Here is a 25,424-nt window from a genome sequence, read left to right on the forward strand (position 1 = left end):
GCGAACTTTAGCTTAAATTTGCAGCATAAATTGCTGATATTAGTTTGTGACTGATTGACGCGTCTCCTCTGTGGCCACGGCAGCCGTCACAAAGACGAGTTGTCCTGCTGAGCAGTACATTTCAGAGGAGCAGGTCGTGCACAGACCTTCTCGGCTGACAGCGACCAGACAACCATGAGCTGATCCAAAAGCAGTGTTGACCGTACCCACTTCTACGTGCATCACTAAGCTATAAACCTACGACACGGTCTCTCTCTTTCTGTGATCTTTCATTTTGCCTTCTGTTTACACACTCGAACGTACAAAAATCTTTTAAACGATTGCCTGTTGCATTCACTTCCTATCTGCTCCGGCATCCTCTGTTTTTCCTTAGTCCACCATCTACTGCCCACCTCAAACTCATTAGTTGGCTGTTGGTGGTTCTAGCTGTGAGCTCTGAGGTTAAGCAGTTTCAGGCTTTCCTTTCTTTGCCGTGCCAAGGGGCTTCGTCCCCCAGTTCGCTTGTCCACGACAAGAGGGGGGGGGAAAGGAGCTTCGGCGTACACTCGGCATCTGCGGTCTCAGACTCAAGTGTGCTCAGCCTGGCCACACTCCCAGCTTTACTACCTCAAGCTAATATTGTAAATTAGGTGTATAATTCAGTTAAATGGCAACTGAATTATGCACTTCACTTGTTTTTTTTGTTTTTTTTAATGTCATTCTTTGTTTTACTGGTTTGGGAAATCTTTTTCTGTAAAATATGAATATAGGCTCTATAAAGCTGCCACAAATATAATGTTCCATTATTCAGTCTGTAAGTAAATTAAAGGGCTGTTGTGGGTCTGTTCTTTATAACACCGACTGCTTCTGTTATCTTTTCCAGCTGTTCTTAATGTGGACAATTCTGTGGTGGATTTGGAGACAATTGAGGCTTTATATGAAAACGTAAGTAGCATGTGTGTGACATTTAAATGTCTACACAAAAGGCTTTAAAGTCAGAATATCAATCAGTTCAGCAGCCGATCAAATAATTATTTCCCCCACTATATATGGTGTTACCGAAGCAAATAAGGTTTCTATACAGATGCATCTTAAAATCTTCTCTAGCAAAAAGTTGAATTACGTATATTTCATCACAATATTTACAGTATTGAGCCACATCTTTGTAATGACCTTTGCATTGTGTCTCTCCATAGAGGGCCACCAGTGACGAGATGGAAAAGATAACGAGACATTATGAGACATCCAAAGAAGATCAAGTGAAACTGCTGGACAAACCTGAACAGTAAGATTTTGTTTTTAATCAGGTCTCACCAATTTGATTATGTGTGAAAGGATATAGATATAGACAGAGATATAGAGCTATGGATATCTATCTCAGGGCTTCGTCATTAGTTTCTACACAAAGTGTGCATTTTTACATAGCCTTTGCGTACGTGCAAAAATGTGCATTAATGGACACTGCTTCAGTAGTTTTTGTCAGGGTTAAGCAGTCCAGGCCAGTTAACGAGGCCTGGATCCAGCGGTGCCATTCAGCCTGGCCTTCCTATTTCCATGTTTGACCAGAGCTGTCACTATAGCCTCCTGAGTCATCCCTACTCAGTGTCTACCTCCATCAGCAGGGTCTAATCACACAGGATGTTACCACTCCGCTCCCCTCCGACACTGCACTGTGTACATAAGTCGTCCCGCATCAGGCCAGAGCTACCTTTGATCAGTCTCCGTGCGCCGCTCGCCGCTTTCCTCCACCCGACCCCGCGGACCTTTCAAACCCAGCCGAGCAGCGCGGCTCATGACTAGCAGCTGCCTGCCTGCCTGTGAACAGCAACGTTGACTCAGTCAGCCTGCGTGGGGAAGCTGGGCCTGCCAAGGACCCAAAATAGTTCTTCCTGTTAGACGTTTTGTTTAATTCTGTCATAACACATCACATCCCATACTCTTCCACCTCCTTCTCATCCTCTCTCTGCCCCTCCTCCCCTTTTGTTTTTCAGGTTTCTCTATGAACTCTCTCAAATTCCGGACTTTGCGAGCCGAGCCCGATGCATCATCTTCCAGTCGGTATTCCTCGACACCATCTCTTCTATACGTCGCAAGGTGGAGATCATCTCCAACGTCAGCAAAGTAAGAACGACAACAAACTGCTTAAAAAGTGTCAGCCTACAAGAACTAACCCCAAACAAACTGTGTGTTTGTCAATGTCAGAAGTTGCTTGATTGCAACAGTTTGCGGGATATAATAGGTCTCGTTCTGGCCTTTGGGAACTATATGAATGGAGGGAACAGGACGAGAGGGCAGGCTGATGGCTTTGGGCTGGAGATCCTCCCCAAGCTAAAGGACGTCAAGAGCCGGGTAAAACCATTAAAGGCTCTAAAATCTTATAAAAGTAGTGTAATATCCGAGTGAGCTGATTCATGCCCTTTTATCTTAATTGTCTGTTTTATTGTTTTCTTTCTTCAGGACAATCGCATGAACTTGGTGGATTACGTGGTTTTATACTACTTGCGTAATTTTGATGAGGTAAATTAATCAATTTATTTTTAAAATAAAGTTTAACAGCTTTTTAATGTCTCCTAAGTAACACGTTGCTTCATTATTGCAGCATGCTGGTACGGAAAAGAGTGTGTTCCCTCTGCCAGAGCCACAGAACTTCTTCCAGGCTTCTCAGGTTAAGTTTGATGACCTCGCCAAAGACCTCCGAAAACTCAAGAAAGATCTGACTGGTACGACGTGCCCCACTCGTATAAATAAGCGGGTTCATTTCTACCACATTGAATTTATTGCTTAGGTTATCTTTGTTCCCCAGTAAATCAGTCAGCGTAATTGTATACATTACCATCTTTCACCAGAGCAGTTTAAATGTAAATGCACATCCCGTGGACTCTCCCCTCCCTCTGCAGGGAGGTTTCTGGGTTTATTCAGGACCTCAAATGGCCCGAGGGAGCTTTTCCCAATTCCCAGACATTGTATCTTAACAACCGTGTCATCATAACACGACGGGCTTTCCTGTTACAGGACTAGTGGCAAGACATTTGGCATCTTTATATATTTGTCTGTGCAGCATTTAAAGCTAGAGTAAAACCCAAAAAACAAATTCCAGGTCACTGAGGATACATCAGAGGGACAATAGGGGGATTAAAAATTAAATACACTTTTGATGTTCTGTGCTGGTAGTGTCCTGGGCGCCGAGCCACTCAGTAACCCAGCCAAGCAGCCAGTTAGTCTTGGCCAGGGCCACACGGAGGTTAAAGGCGATGCCCCCCGGTGCCCCTTGTGTCTGTCGTTATTTAAATCAACCAATAATACGGCATATGAAAGCAATTAGATATGCTCCACAGCTCTCCCCTGCGTCTTTCAGATTGCTGTTAAAGCCCTCTCCTCTCTGACCCGAGGGAAAAATACAAAGAGTCTACTAAAGTACCCAGACCCACCTCAAGCTGTCACTCATTTATTAGGAAAAATGGAAGACCTGAAGACAATAAATGCAACACGAGGGCCCTCGTATTTGATCTCTGCTGCAACGCAGTCTGGCACAGTAGTCCTTAGGGGTATTTGCATCACAGGGCAAGCCCTGGATTCTGGATATTTGCTGAGCTCCACCTATGACTCCCACCATTTTTATCCTCTCCAGCCGCCAGGAATAAATATTTATGCCAGGCTATTATAAACCAGCCAAAAGAAAGCAACTGGTCTTAATTATGAAGCTAACACGGATCACTTCCATCCACATCGAGAGCACTGCCTGACACTGAGAAGCTAACATCGGATCACGCTTTGGTTTACTCGCACTGTTTGACTTTGGCGAGCAGAGCTGCCCACCCCTCACCTGATCCCGAGGTGGTGACTGCAGTGGTCGCCGGTGTCTTGCCCTGCAGCCTTGGGTCAGAGGCGAGGAGTTGTGATGCCGAGAGTGAGAACTTCATCCCTGCTGAGCTTAGTCCACCTCCGTGGGCCATGGGCACATTTAAGATACTGTATGTTTCTGAGCTTTGAGCTGAGTTGCTCCGGAGAGGGCTCGCCGTCCACTTGGCTGCCCTCTTCTTCACTGGCTTGTGCAGAAACATGATCCTCTTTTGATGGGGCTTCCTGTTTGGGAAGAGGGTGATGACCTTTTCTGTGCTGCTCTCAGAGGGAGAGGGATGAGTGAGAGGCCATAAGGACCTAAACCTACTGTAGGACTCGGAGCTCCCAGTGAGACAAACCATGCTGTGGTTAATTTGTGCGTCAGTCTTTAGAACTCAGCACTAAAGATTAAGTTTATCATTAAAATTTGGCACAACTCAAAGTCTTCTCAGAATTCCTTTTCCCTTCTCGACCAGCGGCTACCTACTAAAAGATCTCTTTAACGGCCACATAATTGAACCAGACAGATGGGAAGGGATGCAACCAAATGAAATAGGATCAAATAAAAAGAAACAGTCAGAGCTCATTTGCTGCTCAGGGGAGTTTAGTGTTTCACAGAAGTCCCGGCCTAGGTTAGGCATTCATCACTGTGGCAAATCAGACAGTGTCCCGATTTTAAATGGCCTTTTAATGTCAGGTTCAGGCTGGGCCTTTAGCCTGAGGTCTGTTTTACGATGGAGCCTCAGCTTGGAACAGAATGAGTGAATTCTGTTGACCAAACAAGGCAAAAATTACTCTAAAATCGGATCCTTTTTTATGTTGGTTGATTTGTTGCAAGTAATCGTGTGATTTTCTAGCTTTTTGAATACGAATAAATTTGTCAGCACATTGCAGAATGGCTGCATAGACCCGGATAAACCCAGGTCCATATGTCACATACCAAAAAAAGAGCTAGAAAATGGATGGATGCATTTGAAATGTAAAGTTTGTCTATATCTTTACAGATGTAGACAAAAGCACGTTTCCTTTTAATGCATCTTGAAGCCATATTTCAGTGCTGCTGCTGATATTCAAAGTCCTGCCTGAAGCCTCTAACTGTCAGTGCTGTATTTTCCAGCAAAAAAGGGAGAAGAGTTGTAGTTAGGTGGATATGTGTTGATTTATGAGGGATGGAAAGGAGAGAGAACGCCTTACCTTTTCCCTACGGCAGTCTCCTGGCTGCCCTTGCCGAGAGGTGATAGCATTTTTCATCCCATAGAAAGGAGAGCTGGATACTGACAGACCACTGGAACTAAAGATAATTGGAGATCAGTGAGAGAATTCACTTTCCAGGTATAAATAACTAGAATGTGCCACGGCTGGAGCACTGGACTGGTTTAACCTCCTGGGGGGAAAAAAGAGTGCAGCAAAGTTTATGAAGTTCACTCTTACATTCTGAATATAACTTACATTAAAATATTTAAAAAAAAAAAAATTAATTATCAAATGAGTTAAAATGTTCTGAGGAGGATTTTTATCTTTTATCTCCCGTTTACTGTGCGTCTCCTCGTCTCATTTGTTTGCTTCATCATGAACCAGAGCTTCACAAATGGGAGGTAGTGGAGTGTAATGGGCACATTTGTGAGACCGAGCCATTCATCAAACAGCCATGGTTGAGATCTTGTGGTGTTCCGCAGAGTCTCCGTCCACTCTTAGGCATTGTCTTTAAGTCGACTTTCCGTAGTCGTGAATTGTCCTGGCTGGCTGCGATTTCCTGGTAGCTTCAGCGGGGGCTCTTGCTTACAACAGTAAAAGTCATAAGTACATGTTAACATCAAAGGCTCCCATTTTCCAAACCACACAGGGTTGGAAAATGGAGCAAAAGTCTATCTTTCTGTTTGTTTTTCTTCCCACTTAACCCCATCACCACCACCCTTTTTTTTTTTTTCAATATTTCTGTTTTTTAAACCCACAATTGTTGGCCCATTACCTCATATTCTCCATGTTCTCCCCGTGTTTGCGTGGGTTCCCTCCGGGTACTCCGGCTTCCTCCCACCGTCCAAAGACATGCAGCTTGTGGGGATAGGTTAATTGGATAATCCAAATTGCCACTAGGTGTGAATGCGAGTGCGAATGGTTGTCTGTCCCTGTGTGTTGGCCCTGCGACAGACTGGCGACCTGTCCAGGGTGTACCCCGCCTCTCGCCCTAAGACAGCTGGGATAGGCTCCAGCGCCCCCCGCGACCCTGAAAAGGATAAGCGGAAGCGGATGGATGGATGGATGGATGGATTCAACAGTGTCTCCTTAGAAATGCATGTTTTTGTAAGTGTTGCTCGAGTGTCTCAGGAAGTCAGCTCTGTTAACTCTGTTTATCCTCCTCGTTACTGTACCTATGACTCTCTTTGGGTTTGTTCATGCATGTTCTTAAAATATTGCTGCTTTGTTTTTTTCACTACTTTTTGCTGCTTAAACATTGTCCACCAAAGTCTTAGAAGCAAATCACTATAAAATCGCAATTAAAAAAAAAATACAGCAATGCATAAAACCAGTGCTCTCTGATCAGTGATGTGAATAATGTCTTGCTACCAACTAGGATTTAAAGGGCGGAGCTGTTGTTATCTGGACAGAGAGCCCAACAAAGCAAAGAGTAAAAATCGTGTTTTTATGTTCTACTACATCTGCCCAATGTTGGCTCTATAAATTGTGTATGATGCGCATGTATATATGCAGTACCTCTGATGGTAATTTACATTATTATTATTTAAATTTAATTAGTTTATTCAGCGTCCTTTTAAATGAGAAGTCTTATTCAAGAAGATATTATTAGGTACACCTATAAGAAACCATTTAAAGTACATTAAATAGGTGCTGTAAATTTCAGTATGTACTTTAAAATAAAATTCTTTCATTATACTTTTTTACTAAAGATTAAAAAATGCATTTGTAATGCAAGAAGACTATTAATTTACAGATTAAGTTGTCTATTACTCCATTATCTTAAAAAAAACCTTGTATGCAAACATTAAGATTTGTTTTTTACTTAAGCCTAATTTTGTACGTATTTGCGATTAGCTCACTTGCATTCACTTTACCATTAACACAGAAGTTTGGCTTTATTTTTCCGGCCTTGTGTCTGGCCTGATGGCGTCAGTCATTTGCTTGCGGGAGAGTCCTCCTCCTGAATGCACTTTTTTTTCCAAAAAATGTATTATCACTCCAAGACAATGTCTCAAACCCGAGCCCTGGGCTTTTATTCTTTACAGCTGTTGTGTTTTTGTGGGCTTCCTCCTTGCGGCCTTTGCTGTCTGGACCACATTTGGAAGCGAGCCGCCTCTAAATTGTAGACTTGCTGTTTTGAACACTTTTTTTAATGGGTCTTTTTGAGTCGGGGGATTTTTGTTAAGGAAACGTGGTTTGTCCAAACAGGATATTTTGGTTGTCATGTTTGTGTGCTTGCTGAGTTCTGTCTTTTTATTTGAATAACTGCTGGCTCCCACTTTCCGTGAATTTAAATAGAGCCCTGGATTCCAGAACGAGCGGCTGTTGACGTAGTTGCGTCTCAGTTTTAATGCTGGGATGTCGTGCTTCCTGTCTCGTTTAATAAGACACCCAGTAAATAAAACCAAGCAATAGAGCGGGTTTACCGGACTACAGGTGCGGCAGCTCCGCATGCAAACGCACGAGAGCCAAACTGAGATGTTAAAGCGGCGACACAGTGAAGTTAGACGGCGGCCAGACCTGTTAATGCTCTTGTTCTGTTGCAGAACTATTTAGCTATGCTGTCATAAGCAAGTTTAGGTATTTACTGCTGCCATTAATGACTTACAGGTTGAAGGATTGTGCAAAGTTCTTTTTGCCAGGCGTCTGTGTGTGTGTGTAGTTACAGTTGAGAGGAAATGGGGAAAGGTTCGGCTGGAACACGCTCACTCACGGCTGTTTCCTCTGAACTTGTGTGAGTTGGATCATTTGGCACGACAGAGGAGGGGGGAGGGAGGAGGGGGGGCATCCACAAACAGCAAACACATCTGCTCCGCTCACACATGCGGCCAGCGCTGAAGGTAGAATACAAATGAAATGGTCACCATTGTGTAAACTAGTTTTAAATAAACCTCAACAATATGCAAACTGGCATGTGCCTGATGCGTAAATCGAGGCGCGGGGTGGGAAATCTGAGGATGGGTAAGAAAACTGGTTTAAATGTGGAACTAGAGGACAAAATAAAACTGCAGCTTTGTGCTTACTGTAAGCACTCGTTTAAGGCCAAACATTACAGGCAAAAACATCTATGCATTACACTCTGAATATTTGTATTTTATAAAGATGAAAAAACGGTGCAATGCACAGAACTTTGCAATGCATTGCAATCTTTTCAGAGCACTGTTCTAGTAGCATTTACTTTACTTACATGTGCATAACTTTATTATAAAAAATGTTGTTCCAAGCAAATGTAGTGTAAAGTTTTTTTATTTAATGTCTGTCAGTTCATTTTTTTATCCTGATTACCAGGAATCAGAACTCCTTTTAAATCCTTGTGTTAAAATGAGATGAGATGTGTTACAAAATACACTCATAGAAAGACAAGTTGAATAAATTTCAGCCCTGAATGATAGACACACTTCACACTTTTGGTTAAAAAAAAAGTGTTAAGTTTATTCTTATATCTGTACCTCTCCCTTTAGGCCCTTCTTTCATCTCTTTTTCTTTCTTTGTTCTTTCCTTCTTCTAGCTTGTGAGAAGGATGTGCAGAAAGTCTGCGCTAACTCATCAGAAGAACACCTGCAGCCTTTCAAGGACAAGATGGAGGGATTCGTCTGTGCTGGTGGGTGAAGTTAACATTTTCCTGTTTATCTAAAACAAAGAAAGAAATGTTCCTTATTTTTCTTCTCTTTGTAGTTTTACTCTTAAGTGCCATGATCATGTAAATACATGTGGATTTTGTTTTTTCTGAGGAATGTCTCATTTCAGATGGCTGCTTTTGCCTATAAGAATCCTCCAAAAATTATGTCCAGTCTTCAAAACATAACACAAAGATTACTATTTAAATTAGTACAATTACTATTGTGATGTGCGTGTAAACCTTGGCTCTCTTTTCCAAATGTTCAGCAGTAACCATTTCCTGCTGCTGTTAAATTAAGATGAGGGATATGTTGTTTAATCTTTCCCGCTCCCTTTAAATGACACTGAAGTCCTTTCCCTCAGATAGTCATAATGGATGTTTGCCCTCACTCGTGCTCATAAGTGGGCCTGACTCATGTGAAGGTGTTTTAAAAAATAAAAACAATCATTTGGAGAGATGATTTACAACCAGTGAGATGGCTGCAAAACCGAGCTCCGGGAGACAGAAAGGCCCCGTTTTCACCCTGACACACAGCATGTGTCCTTTTAAAACGGGGAGCTGTAATTATGTTTTGTTTTTTGGGGGTTTTTGCTATGTCAGACAGTCAGCTCGTTGGTAGAGAACCCGTCTCCTGGTGAACGTGGGTGTTTTTGTTCTTGCTGAGAAGGGGCGTCTCGGTGCCCTGTAAGACAGCATGAGGACAGGCGTCTACAGGCCTGTAGAAGAGATCACGTTGCGTTTAACATGGGTCCTATGTACTCGTGGGTTCCATAAAGCTGGCAGGACATCCTTAGCTGTGGCCTAATAAAGCCGACTCGCCTCGGTGGATCACTCTTAGGGACCAGGAGCAGATCTTCCCTGACAAACTCGGACCATCTTGTCATCTGTCTCCTTTCTGACCCACACATTAGCAAAGTCCTCTAGTGTTCACTTGTCAAACTCATTTTACACAATGGGCCACATTTAGCTCACTTAAGTGGGCCGAAGCAGTAAAACTCCACTTTTTGACGGTGTAAAGAGTTTAACTGCACATTTTAATGCTTCAGATTTCTTAATATAAGAATAAGCTGTGCAATTTCATCTCCGTCTATGTGATAAACCAAATTCTGCTGTAAATAAAATAAATCTCTCAGCACGACTCTTCAGGCTTAGAAATTACAAAATTAATGTGTAAAACTGCAGAAATAGTTCTGGTATATTATTGCACAAACTATGCTGGAATTATATTAATTTCCAGAAAATTTATTATGGTATTCACTGTGGATCCACTTTAAAAAAACAAGACATAAGTTTCTACAGTAGATGGTGAAAAAAACTGAAACTTTTTTTGTCATTAAGTGGTTCATTAATCATTACTTAATGACTTTGGCATAGTATAAATGTCCGTGTGGGAGGTCTTTATCAGCAGAAAAAGATGTAAAACTAAAAAGTCCAAAATGTATGCCCTCCTTCACATTTTCCGAGGCTATTCAGTGGATCGGATTGGAGTGGACCTAATGTTTGATATCCCTGCTTTAGGGTGATGAGAATTCCTGGAAATGACCCAAAAGGAAGAGTGCAGGGAATTCCACCACATCTGATTTAAACCACTTTCACTAACTGAAGTGAGAATTCAGAGAAGGCAACAGCAGTAGCTTTAATATTGTGATCACATCCTTAGGGCTGGTAGTGCCTGCATAAATGGATACTGTGGTTCTAGAAACTGAGCAGTGAGCCAGCTGAACCCTCTTGTCTCAAAGGCTTTATACCTGAACGGCAGTATTTAACGATAATTACGAGACTTCCATTAAAAATAAACATTTCTCCATTGCTCTTATCCTGTAACCTTTATCGTCTGGAATTTGCTTGTTCTTTTATTTTAATTTCTCCGTCATATGTCCAACCTTAAATTTTATCTTATATTTATTTGATCCTGTATACTGATTTTCTGGAATATGCCTTTGTTTGTTTCCATATTCTTTGTTTAGTCTTAAAATAAAAATCCAGGTTACGCTTTTTCTTTTTAAACACATCTAATCAACCACTTTTTTTCTTTGCCGTTTTATTGGACGCTCTTTGAAACCTCTGGGGATACTGACACTGGCATATTTTTCATGTTGAATATACACCGTGACTAATTGAAAACAAATTCCTGCGCTTTTTTTTTTTTTTTTTTTATCTCTGCTTGCGTAAATCTCGTTTCACCGTCTCTCCTCGGAAAATGCGTGTGTATCATCACCTCCTCGCGCTTCCTTTGTTGTTAGTGAGTCAGTAACCAAAACTCCACTCGCTCAGACTGCCTGTGAATTACGTAGATGAAGTGAAATTTGCGCTTAACAACTGTCCAAGGAGCCACTTCTAATCTAAAGTCTTTGAGATGTGTCTCTGTTCTGTTAGAGGAGTTGTTCGGGGGTGAAAAGGGGTGTTTGGTTTGTTTTTATATCTCCAGCATCCCCTCTCAGACTGCTCTACATCTCTTGGTCATCTGGCTGCGAGGTAAAGCGGCAGTTTGGAAAAGTGTGTCAGAGTTTTAAAGCCTCGCTTTATTGTCCTTCTCAGCATGCGCGTCTCATAACTTTCTAGTTAGCGACTAGTGGTTTCATGTTTGCACGGGGGAGCGGAGGAAGAGAAACTTCACACATCCTCTCCCTCTCTGAGCCAATCTCTCTCTCTCGCTCTCCCTGAACCCTCCCTCCCGACTCCTATGCCACCTCTGCAAAGTCGCACCAGAGGGGTACCTCAGGCGCCAGCCTGACCCCCACTGAGACTAACGCCATTGGTCACGGCCCCACTGCTCTCCCCCCCACCACCTCCCTTTATCCCAGACATTGCCACCCCCCCTTCATTAGGTTTACCATAACCCTCTTGCCCACATACATGTTTTAAAAAAAAAAAAAAAAAAAAGAGAGAGAGAGATGAAAAGTAAACCGGGTGGTTGATCGAAGGCTTTAGTTCACCCTCTCCCAGAAGACCCCCAAACCTGCCTTTGAACAATTTTTTGGAGACTTCCCCCTCTTAAATCTTCAAGTAGGAAAGGTCCCCCATCATTGTAAAAAGGATGAATCTGGAAAAATGCTATAAATCTGAGATCACAGGCACTCTCTGGCCCTAGATAAATTCTTGCACCTCGGCCTGGCCCGCCGCACACATCTGCCTTGCATTTAGACACTTTTACATGGCAGGAGTCCACAGGAGCCTCCAGTTCCCAAGCCTCTCCGCTCAGCCCTCCACCCCGGCTTCAGCACTGCATCGACAACACACGCACGCGCACGCACACGCACACGCACACACACACACACACACACACACACACACACACACCTCAGCAAATGGACCATCTCCGGGCTGAGCTGGGGATTCGCTCTCGTGGGGACTCGCGTGCACAAACACACAGAAATAATGTCAGACTTTACAAAGTGTTTAACAGTTGCTTGGATAACATGCTCACCGTCAGTGACATCTCAACCCCCACAGCCTTTCTTCTTCTCCCCTCAGCTTTGAGGATGATTAATGAACACAGCGCCCCCCTCTGGAGTCCGCTTTTAATGAAACATTTGGTTAGCAATGTCTACACAAGCCTCATATTTTGCCCCATGACCTGTCTGAATGTTTTCTTTCTGTGTTTTTTTTGCAGCTCAGAAGGAGCATTCTGCTGAAGAGGACCAACTTAATGCAGCACAGAAGAGGTGGGAAATGCACTGTAACAGCTACAAGCTAATAAATGTTGGAGGAAAAAATTACACTGGAACAAACAAAAAATCATATTTTCCCATCAACACAGGGAAGTTTGCCAAGTGTTAGTGATTGCAGGCGCCACACAGCTGTGAGTAATGTAGCAAGCCTCAATATGAGGAGATAAAGTTTGTGGTATCTGATAACTCTAATGCTTTCTATGCATATAGCTGTATACACATATTAAAGATTCTGCAAAGATGCACCAGTCTCGGCATGTAAGCGCTTTGATGAGTGAGGCGGCCATTCGTTGGACAGGTATAAGATGATGCATATTTCACATTTATTGTTGAAGATTCGGCACACATTCATACGTGCACAAGGAGATATTATTTGAGTTATTTATCTTTAAGACAGTTAAGCAACATGTCTTGCGCTTATCAACCACGTACTTTCACTGGATCCTCTGTGCTTCCTCCCTTGCAGTTCCAATCATTCTTATCTGCCATGTTTTGTGCAGAAGACTCCTGAGAGTTTTCTGAGAGGCATCTGATTTATAGGCACGAGACCCACCGGCAGCTGCTGAGCTCACCGTCCGAGAGAAATCATATCTGGAACGTATCATATTGGAAAAAGATGGTGGAGCAGACAAACAAAGCAAATAGATTATTTTTTACCGTGTTTGGATAGCGAGCGGGATTGTTTGCTTTATATCGTAACTCGCCCGCTTCCAAAATAAATCAAGAAAAGTGCATAAAGGAGAAAGCGAAAGGCTCCGGACGCGAGTAAATGTAAACTATAAACAATTAGAAAGTTGATTGCTTTGGACAACACTATAATTCAGCAAATGGCCCCGAGCTGTTCTGTTTCATGTTGCTGCTTTGAGCCAAGATAATCACCGAGAGAATGGCTACACCTCTCCTCCTCCCCGGCCCCACCCTCGCCATTTAGCAATGTTTCTGTTGAACCAGACCAAAATGTGCGCACGCACGTGCCTTTGTCTGCACCCCCCTTGTGAATGAGTGACACCACTGTAATGAAGGTGTTGAACTTGGAGGGGAATATTGATCAAAAGGGCCCCGCAGCTGACAGCACCTTTAGCTTTAATGAAGTTTTCCTTTAATTTCATCTAAAGAGGGGGCTGGCTGACTGGTGCTAGGTAGAGCGAGAGGGAGGCAGGGGTCTTTCTCGGGTTCCCACAGAGCCACCTCGTAAAAGTGACACGCCGTTGATGAATATGGGCGTCAGAGGGCTCTCTGGGCCCTGGGTGGGCTCTCACATCTGTGCTGGATGAGGGATCCTCACACAAAGGCATAACAGCAGCAGTGTTGAGATTATAGCTTGTGTTAATAAAAGAAATAAACAACACATCCTTAGTGCTACCTAATACCTCAGTCTAGACCTCATGAGGATTCAGAGTTTAAACACCTCTGAGTTGAAGCTCGCACGCACACACACACGCAGCAGGCATCGACTGGGAAATGTGAATTAGGATTTTGACAAGAATTGGGGCTAGATGTCAAACCTGAGCATGATTTCACAGAAGATGTTACTGTTAACGGTCACCGAGCCTCCATATCGGCCTCGTATGTTTCCGGGTTGTCCTTTGCCCTCTCCCGTCCTCGAGAGAGCAACCTTTCGGAAGCGTCATGAGTACAAATGCATTTCTTCAAATTTGGCACACGGACCCACTTGGCCTCAAATGTGAACTGAGTGCATTTTGTTAATCAAAGTCACTGTGACCTCAGAAAACACATTTTTGGCTGTAATGCAAGAACTCTTGCGGCAATTATGAAACAATTTCAAGCAAATGTCCAGTTGGATGAAGTGATGATGCCATGACACTTCATACCCAAAAGATCAAGGGTCAAGTGGCCAATACTGACCGCTATAACTCAGGAGCAGAGGACTGGATTGTGTCCATATTTCATATTTGGCCTGATACTTAATTGGTGGAAGTTTTTCACCCAGTTCAAGGCTCAGGTGGCTGACAGATCTTCTATGTTTCATGGCTTAAGATGTGTAGAATCTTCTGTCATGGCTACAACGTTGAGCTTTTATTAGCCAGGCTTGTGAACACATGCGAGGAATACGACTCTGCTTTTTGTTTCTCTCTGTGACCTAATGTGTCGATACAGTAGACATACAGCAGAACAAGAACAAACAACAACCCTCATCGGAGAGCAGTCAGATCAATTACTTTGTACATTTTGTTAGATCGCACATCACAATCTGTCCCCTCTCCTTAGACCCTCTCCTGGGATGAGTCACAGCTCGCATTCATTGGTGATGATGGTTCATCTATTATTTGGAATTTATTGCTTCTTGTCGCTTTTTGTTAAAGGGGGGAAAAGAGATATCTTTCAATATAATATAACCATATTTGATGCAGGTAATCATTGTCATACTTGCATATACATACATTTTATTAACAGCGATGCAGCTGCATAACAGCTGTCATCAGTTATGAGGTTTTGGTTTGAGTTTCTTTTTTTATGGAACCTTTATTTAAACAAGATGGTTTTGAGAATTCGCACATATAAAATTATAAACCAAATGTATCATCGACACACATGTAGTTCTGTGCAGAAACTTTGGCCACCCTTCATTTCTTTTTGCTTTCAAGGAACCAGACTTGGAATTCCATCTTTAGGCACTTTGTAAACAGCAGCCTGTTGCAAAAACACATCATTTGCTTTTATTTCTTTAATTTGTGAAAAAGATAAAACAGTTTGACAGACATAAAATAGTATTTGTGCACCACCAACATGGTCATTAGCAAAGTGCTGTTAGCTGAAGTGTGTCGTTAAAAAAAATTTTGAGGAAACTCTCAAGGCATTACAAGCATGCCTACATAGGAACTCTATCAGTAATGGTTTGACCCAGACCACCACATTATTGAGACAGTGTGGGATCATTTTGATAGAGAATGAAAGAAAAGGTAGACGATATCCAAAGAAGGACTTTGAATGTCCTTCAAGAAGCCTGAAGACTGCTTAAAGACATGACAAGGAAGCTTCCTGACAGAGGCTGTGGGTTGAATAAATACTCACTTTCAAGCTCATTGGAATTGTACAGCAACTGTTTTTGCCCTATATACTGCATTTGCTCCCTAGTATGCCTTTTATACGTTTAAAAAAAAAAAAAAAAAGTCAACAGACTTAATGAAGACCCAATAAAACCACTTATAGAGTAAACAATCATGTATGCTAGACAGCCTAGACACCTGAAATGTGATTGGAGCACAGCAAAAAGTTGCAACATTTGAATCAGCTTAACAGTTAAAATGGCACACACAAAAAGATACAATAGCTTGTGAGTTTTTAATGAAGTAACTTAAAACTAATTGAGCAAAAATGTTGGGTTTTTTTGTTTGTTTTTTTTCCATCTGTCCATAGTGAGCGCTGAAGTCTTTTCCTCAACATGCACTCCTAATTTGTCTGCTTCGTGTTTGGGCTCCACTGAGGTTTTCTGGTTCTGTCCTCAGTTCCGTCTCATTAAGCCTCCTTCTTCCCCATCATGCTCAATTTCATTTGGCCCAAGTGCCAACTCTATAGTCATTGTGCAGTTATGGTTTTGCTGCTGTTAGTTGGTATATTACTCTACTCCGTCATTACATATGAAAAGATGGCCTCCGCTTTGTGCCTCTGCTGAATCAGCCAACAACACGGGGGTTTACGCCTGTAATCTTTTTGCTGCCAAAACATAGGAATGCGGAGTTGCCTGTCTAAATACTTTGCTGATTCTCACGTCTGTTCATGGTTTTGTAATGGGTCTTTTTTTTTATAGCTGTCAGTGAGGAATGCTGAGCTGTGGGCGCTGCAGTAAAACCCTCTCACGGCAATGGCATCATAGCGTGGATTACTGACATGTCGTCATATGTGCAAAAGTGAAATCAGCCTGCGATGGCAAAATGAACAAAGGTCCGCTTGATTTTGTTTGTTTTCTAGGTATGTGCGAGAGTGTTTGCATCTGTTTTGAGTGAAGCTTTGTGTATCGGCTTGTTTCTGCTTGCTCATGTGCCTAAAAAAAAAAAAAAGCTTGTTGCTCTGATTAAGTGCACGCTTTTGACATGATGACCCAGGGTCAAGAGACAAGCCGGTGGAGAAGAGACCCAGTTCGTCATGCCAGAGCAGACAACAAAGCTGCCTGTGACAGCACGTTTGTTTTGGTCAATCTAAACATCTTGGAACATTTTCTTCTTCTAGCTGCTTCTTCTTTAGATTACAGGATGATCTACAGCGCTCTCCTGTTTTTGTGCATCCCAGCAAAAATGACGCATCACTTGGAAATGGGAAGCAGACTTTTCCTTTTTTTTCCAAACTTGTAGCTGGCCGTCTGGTCACCATATTGTGCACCATTTGACTCCAAGTGAACTTGTCCCAGATTAGCGTCGCACAAAAGCCACCTAGCATCTGGAGGTCAGAGCGTATTTGGGCGTCAGTGGGACAGGAGAGCATCCCTTGAATCATGGCTCCCTTTTATCAACCCCCCATTTTTTTTGACAGGCACAGGCCAGAAAATGTCTTTCATGTTTGGGTTAGAGAAGGGGGAATCTGAAGCAGCAGGCTGCTTTTCATGCCTCGTGTGTGCCGCTGAGAGCCTTGCGAAGACTTCAGATTTGGTTACAATTGAATTAAGCTGAGGAGCTGGCCTTAAACAGTGTTGTAGCTCAGTGAGTAGAAACACCCTCAAAAATCCAGACTACATTTATTCCTCTGATTTGTCTTTGTGTTTTTATGCGTGCATTCCCGTCTTTGATTTGTCTGCCAGTGAACATGTTTTTGTGGTTGTGAGTTCCATAGTAGCGCGTGTGTGTGTGTGTGTGTGTGTGTGTACTTGTTTAAATGTGTTTATAGGACCACTATACTTGTAGGGACCAACAGTCACTTGTCAGGACCAAATGCTGAGCTCACAAATTTGAAGGCATTTTTGAGGCTCAAAATATGGTTTTACAGCTGAAGGTTACATTTAAGTTATGGTTAGAGTTAGGCATTCATTTCTGGTGGTTAAGGTAGGAGGCTAGGAAAAGCATATGTGAATTTAAAGTCCTCACTAATATGTGAAAACGTACGTGTTTGTGAGAGAGACAGAAGGTGTGTTTGGAGGAATAGGAGCCTGTTCTTGGCTGTCTTCATCTCTTCTGGCAGTCTTCCCATGCAGGCTGTGGAGGTCAATGTGATAATGGAGCCGCCGCTACTGGCTCTCCCCTGTGGCCCAGCAGGGTGGACACTCTCTCCTTCCAGCTCTGTTTCTCACCTTTCCTGCTGACTCTAAATCCATCATTTTCTCTCTACATTTTACTATTTTAAACTCTTTTCCTCTCTCGCTCTCTCTGGTTTCACGGGTTTACATACCGTAACTGCCTTGTACTTTCTAATGTTGTTTAAAATCCAGATTAGTTCACAAAAACATACTTTCAGTCAAAATCTGAGATTATTTATATGTGTTTATGTGTGATAAGACAACACTGTTTGAGCCTTTGCTGTGTTTCCACCCCTCCCTACAGTTTCCAGGACGTGGTGAACTACTTTGGTGTTAAGCCAAAGTCCGGGGAGAAAGAAGTGGCTCCGAGTTACATCTTTATGCTTTGGTACGAATTCTGCAACGATTTCAAGAACACTTGGATACGGCAAAGCAAGAACATCTCCAAGGAGAGGTGAGCTGGTACCACTACTTGGGTTAAGTCTCAGAAGAAATCAGGAGAAAGGAGTCAGGAAGGGCGTTATTAGGGTTACTGAATAATCCAACAATCTTTAAAAAAAAAAAAAAAACATGACTGAATTTTACGTTTTTTGTGAGTATGCTCGAAATAATCATTCTAAAAAAAACTAATGTCAGGAAGGGAATGTAAAACTTTGCAAGACTCAAAACTCAAAACATAATCATTTCAGATTAGACTTCTTTGTTTCTGTCACCTTCGGATTGGTGCTTAACACCTCTGGACATCATGTCAAATTAGCACTAATTGTACAAGGGTGATGTGCAGATGCCGGGTTGTAATTAAAGCAAGGAGGGAGGCCATCAAAGAGGAGGTGAATGGGGAGTAGCTGAGGCCTTGGTCCTGCGACAGGGGCCTGAATTTGTTTCCTCTGACCTGAGGCGTAATTGGTAGTGGGCTGGGGGGGTTCCAGAAAAAGGACCGGCAAGCGGACAGTGGCCTGTGGTGGTTTAAAGGCTGCGTGTTATTAGAGAACTGATAAACACTGTAGCTATGCTAAGCTCGAAGGAAGCGGTGAGCAATCGCTGTCCAGAGAGACTGTGGTCATTTTTATGCCACATTATTAAGTATCACATGGTTTCCCTGTTTACTAGGTAATCGTGCCACTTGTTGCTCGCAGCTGATTGTGCTTATGTACATTTAACTTTATTCTAAATACTGTTTGTGATCTCATAAAAAGCCAAGTGTTTAAAGGTTGCCTCATTATCTCATCAAGCTGCTGTCATTCTCTGCTCATTCCCACTTAAAGGGCTTTCACTGACCGCAAACTCCAGAGTGGATCAGAGAGAGTGTTTGTTTGTGTGGCTGGGCATGGCTCTGTGACACAGGGTGCCCCAGGAAGATATTTAAATGTCTTGCTCTTATAAACAAGTTCACAAGAGTGCGAGGATGAGAGGCTTTGTATTTGATCTGGTTACACTTAGTTCCTAATTGATTTGCAGAAGTTTCATTGTGTATTTCTTTTAGACTGTCTGATAATGTTGAGCCTTGATGGTCGCTTTCTTGTTTCTTTCCATAGGTTGAAGGAAGCCCAAGAAAACATCAAGAAGATCACAGCAGAGAAGAGAGTCGAAACCAAGAAGATCAATGCCAACAGTCTGGTAAGAGCTGATCTGTATTCAGAAACCAAATGGAATTTCCCAAAAGCCGCTCTTTCTTGTGTCGCAGCTGAAATCGATACGCTGAATCTTTTTGTGGTTCTTGCCAACAGAAGGAGAGGCTGCGACAGAAGGAAGCCAGCGTGTCCTCCAGCTGAGCAAAATGATAAGTGGCAGAGCAGAAGAAGCACGGACCGGCGGTGGTGCGCCAGGAAGGGTGCAGGGGCCCATCCATCCTGCAGTTACCACCTGCCTCAGCAGCACTGGACCCTACCCTCTGTTCACTGTACGGACTCACAATAAAACATGGTCAGACTTTTACTACTCCCACTACCGTATCTGTGCCCCACTAACAGCACTGGACATCCCCTCCCCTTCCCCTGTTCTCCACCGCCTTCGCTTTGAGGCTTTTTTGGCACAACCCCAGTTAGCGAAGACAATTGGCCGCCGCAGCCGCAGCGAGGGGAGTCATAAAGGCCAAAGGGTTGACCTCATTCATGCAGCATGGCATGACCCCTGAGTGCCCAGCTTGTGAAAGGTCTCCAGGGTTCAGCGGGATGCACAGCAGAGCCAGCTGACACATCCACAAGCGTCCTTCTGGACCTCTTCCGAAGCACGAGAAACGGTTTCTTTTCCAAACTGTATCAGATAGCGTATGTGTTAAAACAATGCCCCAGCACGGGCTGTGTTTCTTAGACGTTGTTGTCGACCTACAAACAGATATGGCTTTACTGGAAGTGTCTGCTGGGAGGGGAAAGAAAAAAATCACTGTTGACAAAACAGATCTCTCACTTGGAGCAGGGAGAAAGAACTTTCCTGTGTCTTTCGCTGTAGCGGGTAGCTTTTCATTCACCACGGCTCATTAAAAGTCTTGTAAATATGTCATGTAGTAGAACTGGCAGGGACTGTACAGCTTTGGGAAATATGATAGATTATCTATGCTGGGCTTTAAGTGCGGACGAAGACACGTTGTGTAGAAATTGTCTATAAGTTGAGTGCGTGTTTAAAAGGGGCGGGGGGGCCTATGTGTAAGAATGTGAGGTTTTGCTGTATTGCGTGTTGCACTGCACCAGACTGACCTCTCCTGGGTGACGGCCAGAGGAGAGCAGAAGCTGGCAACAAATCTGGCCCGGAGCCTCGGCTCACACAAAATTGGACTTAGAAAAAATAATAGTAATAGTTTTGAATGACACAACAGGTTTTGGCGCTCACCTGCAGTTTTAAAGAGAACTTATTAATCCTTCGGTGAATGCTGTACATGACGTTGTCCCAACACAGTTTTAAGCTGCTTGCTTTAGCTGTATGTTGCTGCACGTCGTTTTACCCCCCCATGCTGACCGCATGCGTTGTTTTTGCAGCTGTCTTTCACTGTTTTGCACCTCCTTTTTCCTATGCAAGAGTAACGTTTCCCGTTAGAAAATGTATAAATTATATCTCTTCACGATGAAATCTTATTTTATTTTTGAACAAATAGAAAAAGTGTAATAAAATCATGCTTTATTTTCACTAATGTAAGATGTAGCTATGCTCCTGTATCATTAAAGAAAATTGTATTTATGTAACAAAATAATTATTTTATGCTCCCCCCTCCCAAAAAGAAAAAAACAACAGCTTTGTTTTGTATATTTTGATTGGTAACTGAATTGACTAAGAAGTTGCTTGATAGGTCAGTTGATTCATGGGTATTTTTTTTATGTATGTTGTAAAGATTTCCAGCGTGCTCATGGAAGTCGAGTGCTTTGCACAGAATAAAGACAGAAAGTTTAATGTTTATATTTTGGAGTAATGATGACTGTATTTTGGGTACTGAGAACATTTAAGATGATCACCTGGAGCCATGCGAGATGTTATACCTCAGATTTCCATCGTCACACTATCCATAAACTGCCCCTTCGATCGATTACTTGTTTTTACCCTCCAAAGTCTTTCACTTGTGCCATTTATTTTGTATACAAATCTATATAAGTCGAAACTTTAGAACTGCTATATTTTACTCCAGAGGGGTTGGAAAAACAAAACCAGAAACATAAAAAATAAAGAAAACGAGCAGATGCTGACCAAGGAATTGCTGTAGCCTCTACTGTATGTATGTTGGTTCATGTGACCTTCAGTAGCTCTCATGTGAATACTTTGTAATTTTATGGAATTGTTTTAAATTTCAAGAAATAAACTGTGGGATGCTGAATAAGTGGGGCTTATTTTGGACGAAGACGTGGACTTTGAAAGATATGTTAATGCGGCTTCTTTCAGTTTCCTGCTGTCAACGCCTCGATTTAGGCCCGCGCTGTGAAAATGTGATATTTATGTAAGGAACTGGAGTCATTCGATGATTCAAAATTCAGCCAGACTGTTCAATAAACTGTGAGTCAGAAGTTGTGCCTGTTCCTGGAAATCTCCTGAAATAAAATAATTGGGAGGAAATTCTCATAACATTGGTTTAATGGATGTAAAATTGAACGAGGTTGGTATTTTAATAATTTGAATGAGATTTAAAACTGTTATTACATATTCATTAAAAAAATACTTTTTATGTTGATCAAATAAGAATCAGAAAATTTCCAAATGATTTTTTTCCTTTTTTAATGAAATGTTGGGACCTCCCTAAACTGTAACTGACATCTATGTGAACCAAAGTAATGCAAACTGTGACTGAATACATCAGTCGTATTTATTGTAGACTGGCTAAAGAACAAAGCCTCTAATTCTAAAATCTTTCCCCCATCACCCACTTATTTATAAATATGTTGATTTAGTAGAACATCTTTTCATTTACACTTGAGAATTCCCTTAAGAACCTGACAGATTTGCGAGCCTTGTAACCAGATGCGGTGAAATTGAATCCCATCATTTCAGCAGATAGCTGGAATAGCTGACTTGCAGCTTTTTTTCCAAAACGAACTTTAAAATATATTCCAGGGTCTGAATGCGAGTAACTCGGTAAGATCCTGGCTCAGTGCAGGAGGGGAGCAGGAAACGGTGAATGGAGGGATTTAGCTTTTTTCGTTTTTGTTTTTTTAAAACACAGCAAATAATTTTCGCAGTATTCCAGCATCCATTTATTTAGTTTTCGTGGATAATTTAATCAAATGAATAAACAAATGGGTTACATCAAAAATGGCTTAACATTTTACAACTATTTCACCTCGGTAATGTATAAGCCACCACTGTACACTTCCGTTTAAACTAACTTCAGAAGCCATAGTTTCTATATTTGAGTAAGCTCACAACTTCAAAAAAATAAAATAAAATAGAAAGAAAACTTCACTAATGGACTTCGAAATTCACAGAAATCAATTAGGTTAATCTTGAACGATTCTTGAAATATCGAAATAAAATCATTTTTTCTCCTTTTACAAATAAAGTCGTTCGCCTATCAAATTCCACACAGTGGAAACATCCAGTTTAGCAAACACATATGCGTAACATGCAGGATGGACGGAGACGTTTAACAGTCACAAGGACTGTTTTGGAGCAGTTAAATAAAACCGGTGTGCTGCAGTCCTGTGGGGGCGAGGAAGCCGTGCGTAAAGCATGCCCATTCCAAGTAAGAGTTTCCGTGCAGTGATCTTTTTTTTTTTAGTCTGGTGATGTGTAACAAGTTGCTTTTGACGTTTTTTATTTTGTTTTAAATTGCATGTCCATATTGGCTCACGTGCTGTACAGGAGAAACGTAAGTATCAGCGTGTACGGTGCTTATCTCCAGATGGAGACAAGCACAATTTCTTGGCTGTGAGACAGCTATCAAGTCCACTAAGAAGAAGAAGGAGAAAAAAAGGAGAAGACATGAAACACACACACATAATCGCTGTGTTTTAGTCCAGGTCTATGGATATGCAGCGACACTGTTTGACGCGCTGGATGCGCTTCTTCTTGGTGGGCGGCTGCTGGTCCGGACAGTTCAATGTGAAAGTCATGGTGGTAAAACGCTTCGGTTTACAAAACGAACAGGACTGGAAGGCGCCCTCCTCCCTCCGGATGTGCCTGGGGATGTAGAAGGAGTTGCACTGTCCGTAACAGAAGCGGTTGATGATGGTGCGGCTGACGCAGCCCTCCTCGTGGATGGTCTGTTTGAGAGGTTGTGTTTTGCACCAGTCCCGTTTCAAATACTGGCGCTCCGTCACATGTAGAGCTTCCTGGCTGGACTCCAGCACTTCGTCGGCGGGTGAGGATGAGCCCGGCCTCTGGCGAGAGCCCGAGCCCGCCTGTGGAGTCTGCGGTTGCTGCTCCGATTCGTTTGGGTTGCTTTTGTCAGGATGAGGAATGGCGCCTTGTGAACCTCTGTTTCTTTTTGAATCCACCGGAGAGGAGAGCAGCCCAATGATGAAAACCATACTGTAGAAGATACGCGTGGAGCTGGCCATCCTTGTAGAGAAAAAGAAAATAATTCGTCACTCACACAGTTTTCGGCTCTGCATGGGTTACGCACAGCTGTCATAGTTTTTACGCTGCGTAAAAACGCACCGAGGGAACTTTCCCCCCCCCCTTTCTTCTTTGTTGAAACAACATGAAAAGGAGGCTGAAGTTTAAAAGCAGTCATTCATTTGAGTCACCTCAGTCCAAATAAATGACAGAATAATATAATTATGTTCCCATAATTATCCATTCTCCAAAATATTCCTGCCAAATTTATGTAAAAACAGTAATAAACCATGTCACATGTCCTGTAAACCGTTAGTGGCTCCACACTTGCGCAGCAAGAGATAGAAAAGCATGCAGTTTTACCATTTCTATAAGTTATATATCATGATGTTTAAAAAACAAATAGAAATACCTGCTATGCAACACTGCTGCTACAAGTGCGATGATCTGGTCCTCGAGCTTCACTGCGGCACCTTTCGAGATGATAGGTACCTACTGGTGTCGACTGTGCACTGGTGGGACTGTGGATGGGTGGGAGACTAAGCGCTCCATAGACAGGGGCCAGGGGGTTTAATACAAATTGCTACAGCGCCGGACTGTCTCCCTTTTAAATGTCTGCCAGCTGAGATGTGCACAGCAGTTATTGGCTAAGCACGATGTAGAGAAAATCAAGACTATCCGCCCCCTCAACAGTTTCCCTTAGCCCACAGACAACCGAGAAACAGTGAAAGAAGGCAGGCAGGGAGGGAGAGGGAGCTGAGTGCGTACTGGGGAAAAAGTAAAAGTGCGATTTTTGTTTGTTTGTTTTTGTTTACGTTTCAAGAAGACGCGACCATAATGCGGTGCATTATATGTAAATGTGCTACTATGAATGAAAAGCGGAGTTCGAGCTGCTAAAGCAAACAAATGCAGTTACAGACAAACTTTAAAAGATGAGCCAAAATGCAGCACCTGTGAATCAACACCTACAGACACCAGTTAGTCGAACTCCATTTCCATCCATTCAGCAGGGTGATAGACGTCCAGCCTGAAATAAGGGTAGCTCTTCATGTATCACAGACCTGAGAAAAACAAAAATCATTAAAGGCATTTTTTAAAATTGCATTGCTTCGTACAAACGTAGAAAAAGCACAGTGGTGTAGCCTATAGAGTAAGCCAGAGTATATGTTTAATCATTTCACTAATACCTGTTCATTTATGACCCAAACGAGTCACGTGATCTCGGCTTAGTCCATATTTTATCAGCTCAATTGTAAACTTTTTGTTTTGTGTGTTTTTTTTAAATCAGTCATCTTCAAGAGGAAGTTTGGGGTTTGTCTCATAGATGATGTTGTATCCTTCATGTTTGGCATTATTGAAGGCATAAACGTTTGCCTTTTCATTTTTATTTTTTATTTTTAAAGTAAATGGTTTTATAAATTGCTGACGTGACTCTAAAATGACCCAGTTGACGGATTTTTATTTATTTATTTATTGTCAAAAACCTGGCATCCCTAAAGTTTTCTTAACCATTCCAGCCCTGTGAAAGGGAACTTTTAGGAAGGTGATAAGTAGCCACACCACCTTCCCCCAGCATAAACCCATCCGCTTATTACATTGCCCAATCTGACGTATTTAGGGGTCATGACAACGTCATGAGTCAACAACCCCCCAAAAGACCATGCGCTCCGGTCAGTGCAACATGAGATTAAAGCGTGGCATTCTGCCCCAGGTCCAGTCATACCTCACACACATGAAGGATGGCAAGCTTCCAAATGGGCTGAGGAATAAATCTCCAGGAATGATTTTAACCCTCACCCGATCGGGAAAGGCTTCCGAATCTGCAGGGGGGGGGATACAATGTCAATTTGCTTTCTTCATGCCGGGTTAGTCAAGTACATAATGTTACATTTTTAATAGTATCTGGGGCTTTAGTTCTCAGTTTGAGTCAGATTGCTGACTCAAAAAATAAAATGTTGGA

General features: G+C 42.5%; 2 protein-coding genes across 4 annotated transcripts in view; one reads left to right on the forward strand and one right to left on the reverse strand.

Annotated features, from left to right (window-relative positions):
* Nucleotides 1-21,535, forward strand: part of LOC146366236 (formin) — a 50,512-nt gene extending 28,977 nt beyond the window's left edge. For all 3 annotated transcript variants that reach the window (XM_084914297.1, XM_084914298.1, XM_084914299.1), the window contains 11 exons: nucleotides 863-924; nucleotides 1,176-1,264; nucleotides 1,971-2,100; nucleotides 2,182-2,328; nucleotides 2,437-2,496; nucleotides 2,579-2,699; nucleotides 8,525-8,617; nucleotides 12,249-12,300; nucleotides 17,796-17,945; nucleotides 19,027-19,108; nucleotides 19,219-21,535. In XM_084914297.1, coding sequence (XP_084770423.1) covers nucleotides 863-924; nucleotides 1,176-1,264; nucleotides 1,971-2,100; nucleotides 2,182-2,328; nucleotides 2,437-2,496; nucleotides 2,579-2,699; nucleotides 8,525-8,617; nucleotides 12,249-12,300; nucleotides 17,796-17,945; nucleotides 19,027-19,108; nucleotides 19,219-19,263 — 1,031 coding nt within the window. In that variant the 3' untranslated portion in view covers nucleotides 19,264-21,535. The remainder of the gene's footprint in view (nucleotides 1-862; nucleotides 925-1,175; nucleotides 1,265-1,970; nucleotides 2,101-2,181; nucleotides 2,329-2,436; nucleotides 2,497-2,578; nucleotides 2,700-8,524; nucleotides 8,618-12,248; nucleotides 12,301-17,795; nucleotides 17,946-19,026; nucleotides 19,109-19,218) is intronic.
* A 531-nt stretch (nucleotides 21,536-22,066) lies between these two features.
* grem1b (gremlin 1b) lies at nucleotides 22,067-24,152 on the reverse strand. The gene is made up of 2 exons (XM_084915735.1): nucleotides 23,877-24,152; nucleotides 22,067-23,467 (listed from the first exon to the last, which is right to left on the reverse strand). The coding sequence occupies exon 2, from the start codon at nucleotides 23,464-23,466 to the stop codon at nucleotides 22,918-22,920; it is 549 nt and encodes a 182-aa protein (XP_084771861.1). The 5' UTR covers nucleotide 23,467; nucleotides 23,877-24,152; the 3' UTR covers nucleotides 22,067-22,917.
* Between the last annotated feature and the right edge of the window lie 1,272 nt (nucleotides 24,153-25,424).

This window comes from Perissodus microlepis, chromosome 19 (assembly GCF_051167445.1).
Source record: "Perissodus microlepis isolate ML-2025 ecotype Zambia chromosome 19, ASM5116744v1, whole genome shotgun sequence".
In the NCBI taxonomy this organism is placed as follows: Eukaryota; Metazoa; Chordata; class Actinopteri; order Cichliformes; family Cichlidae; genus Perissodus; species Perissodus microlepis.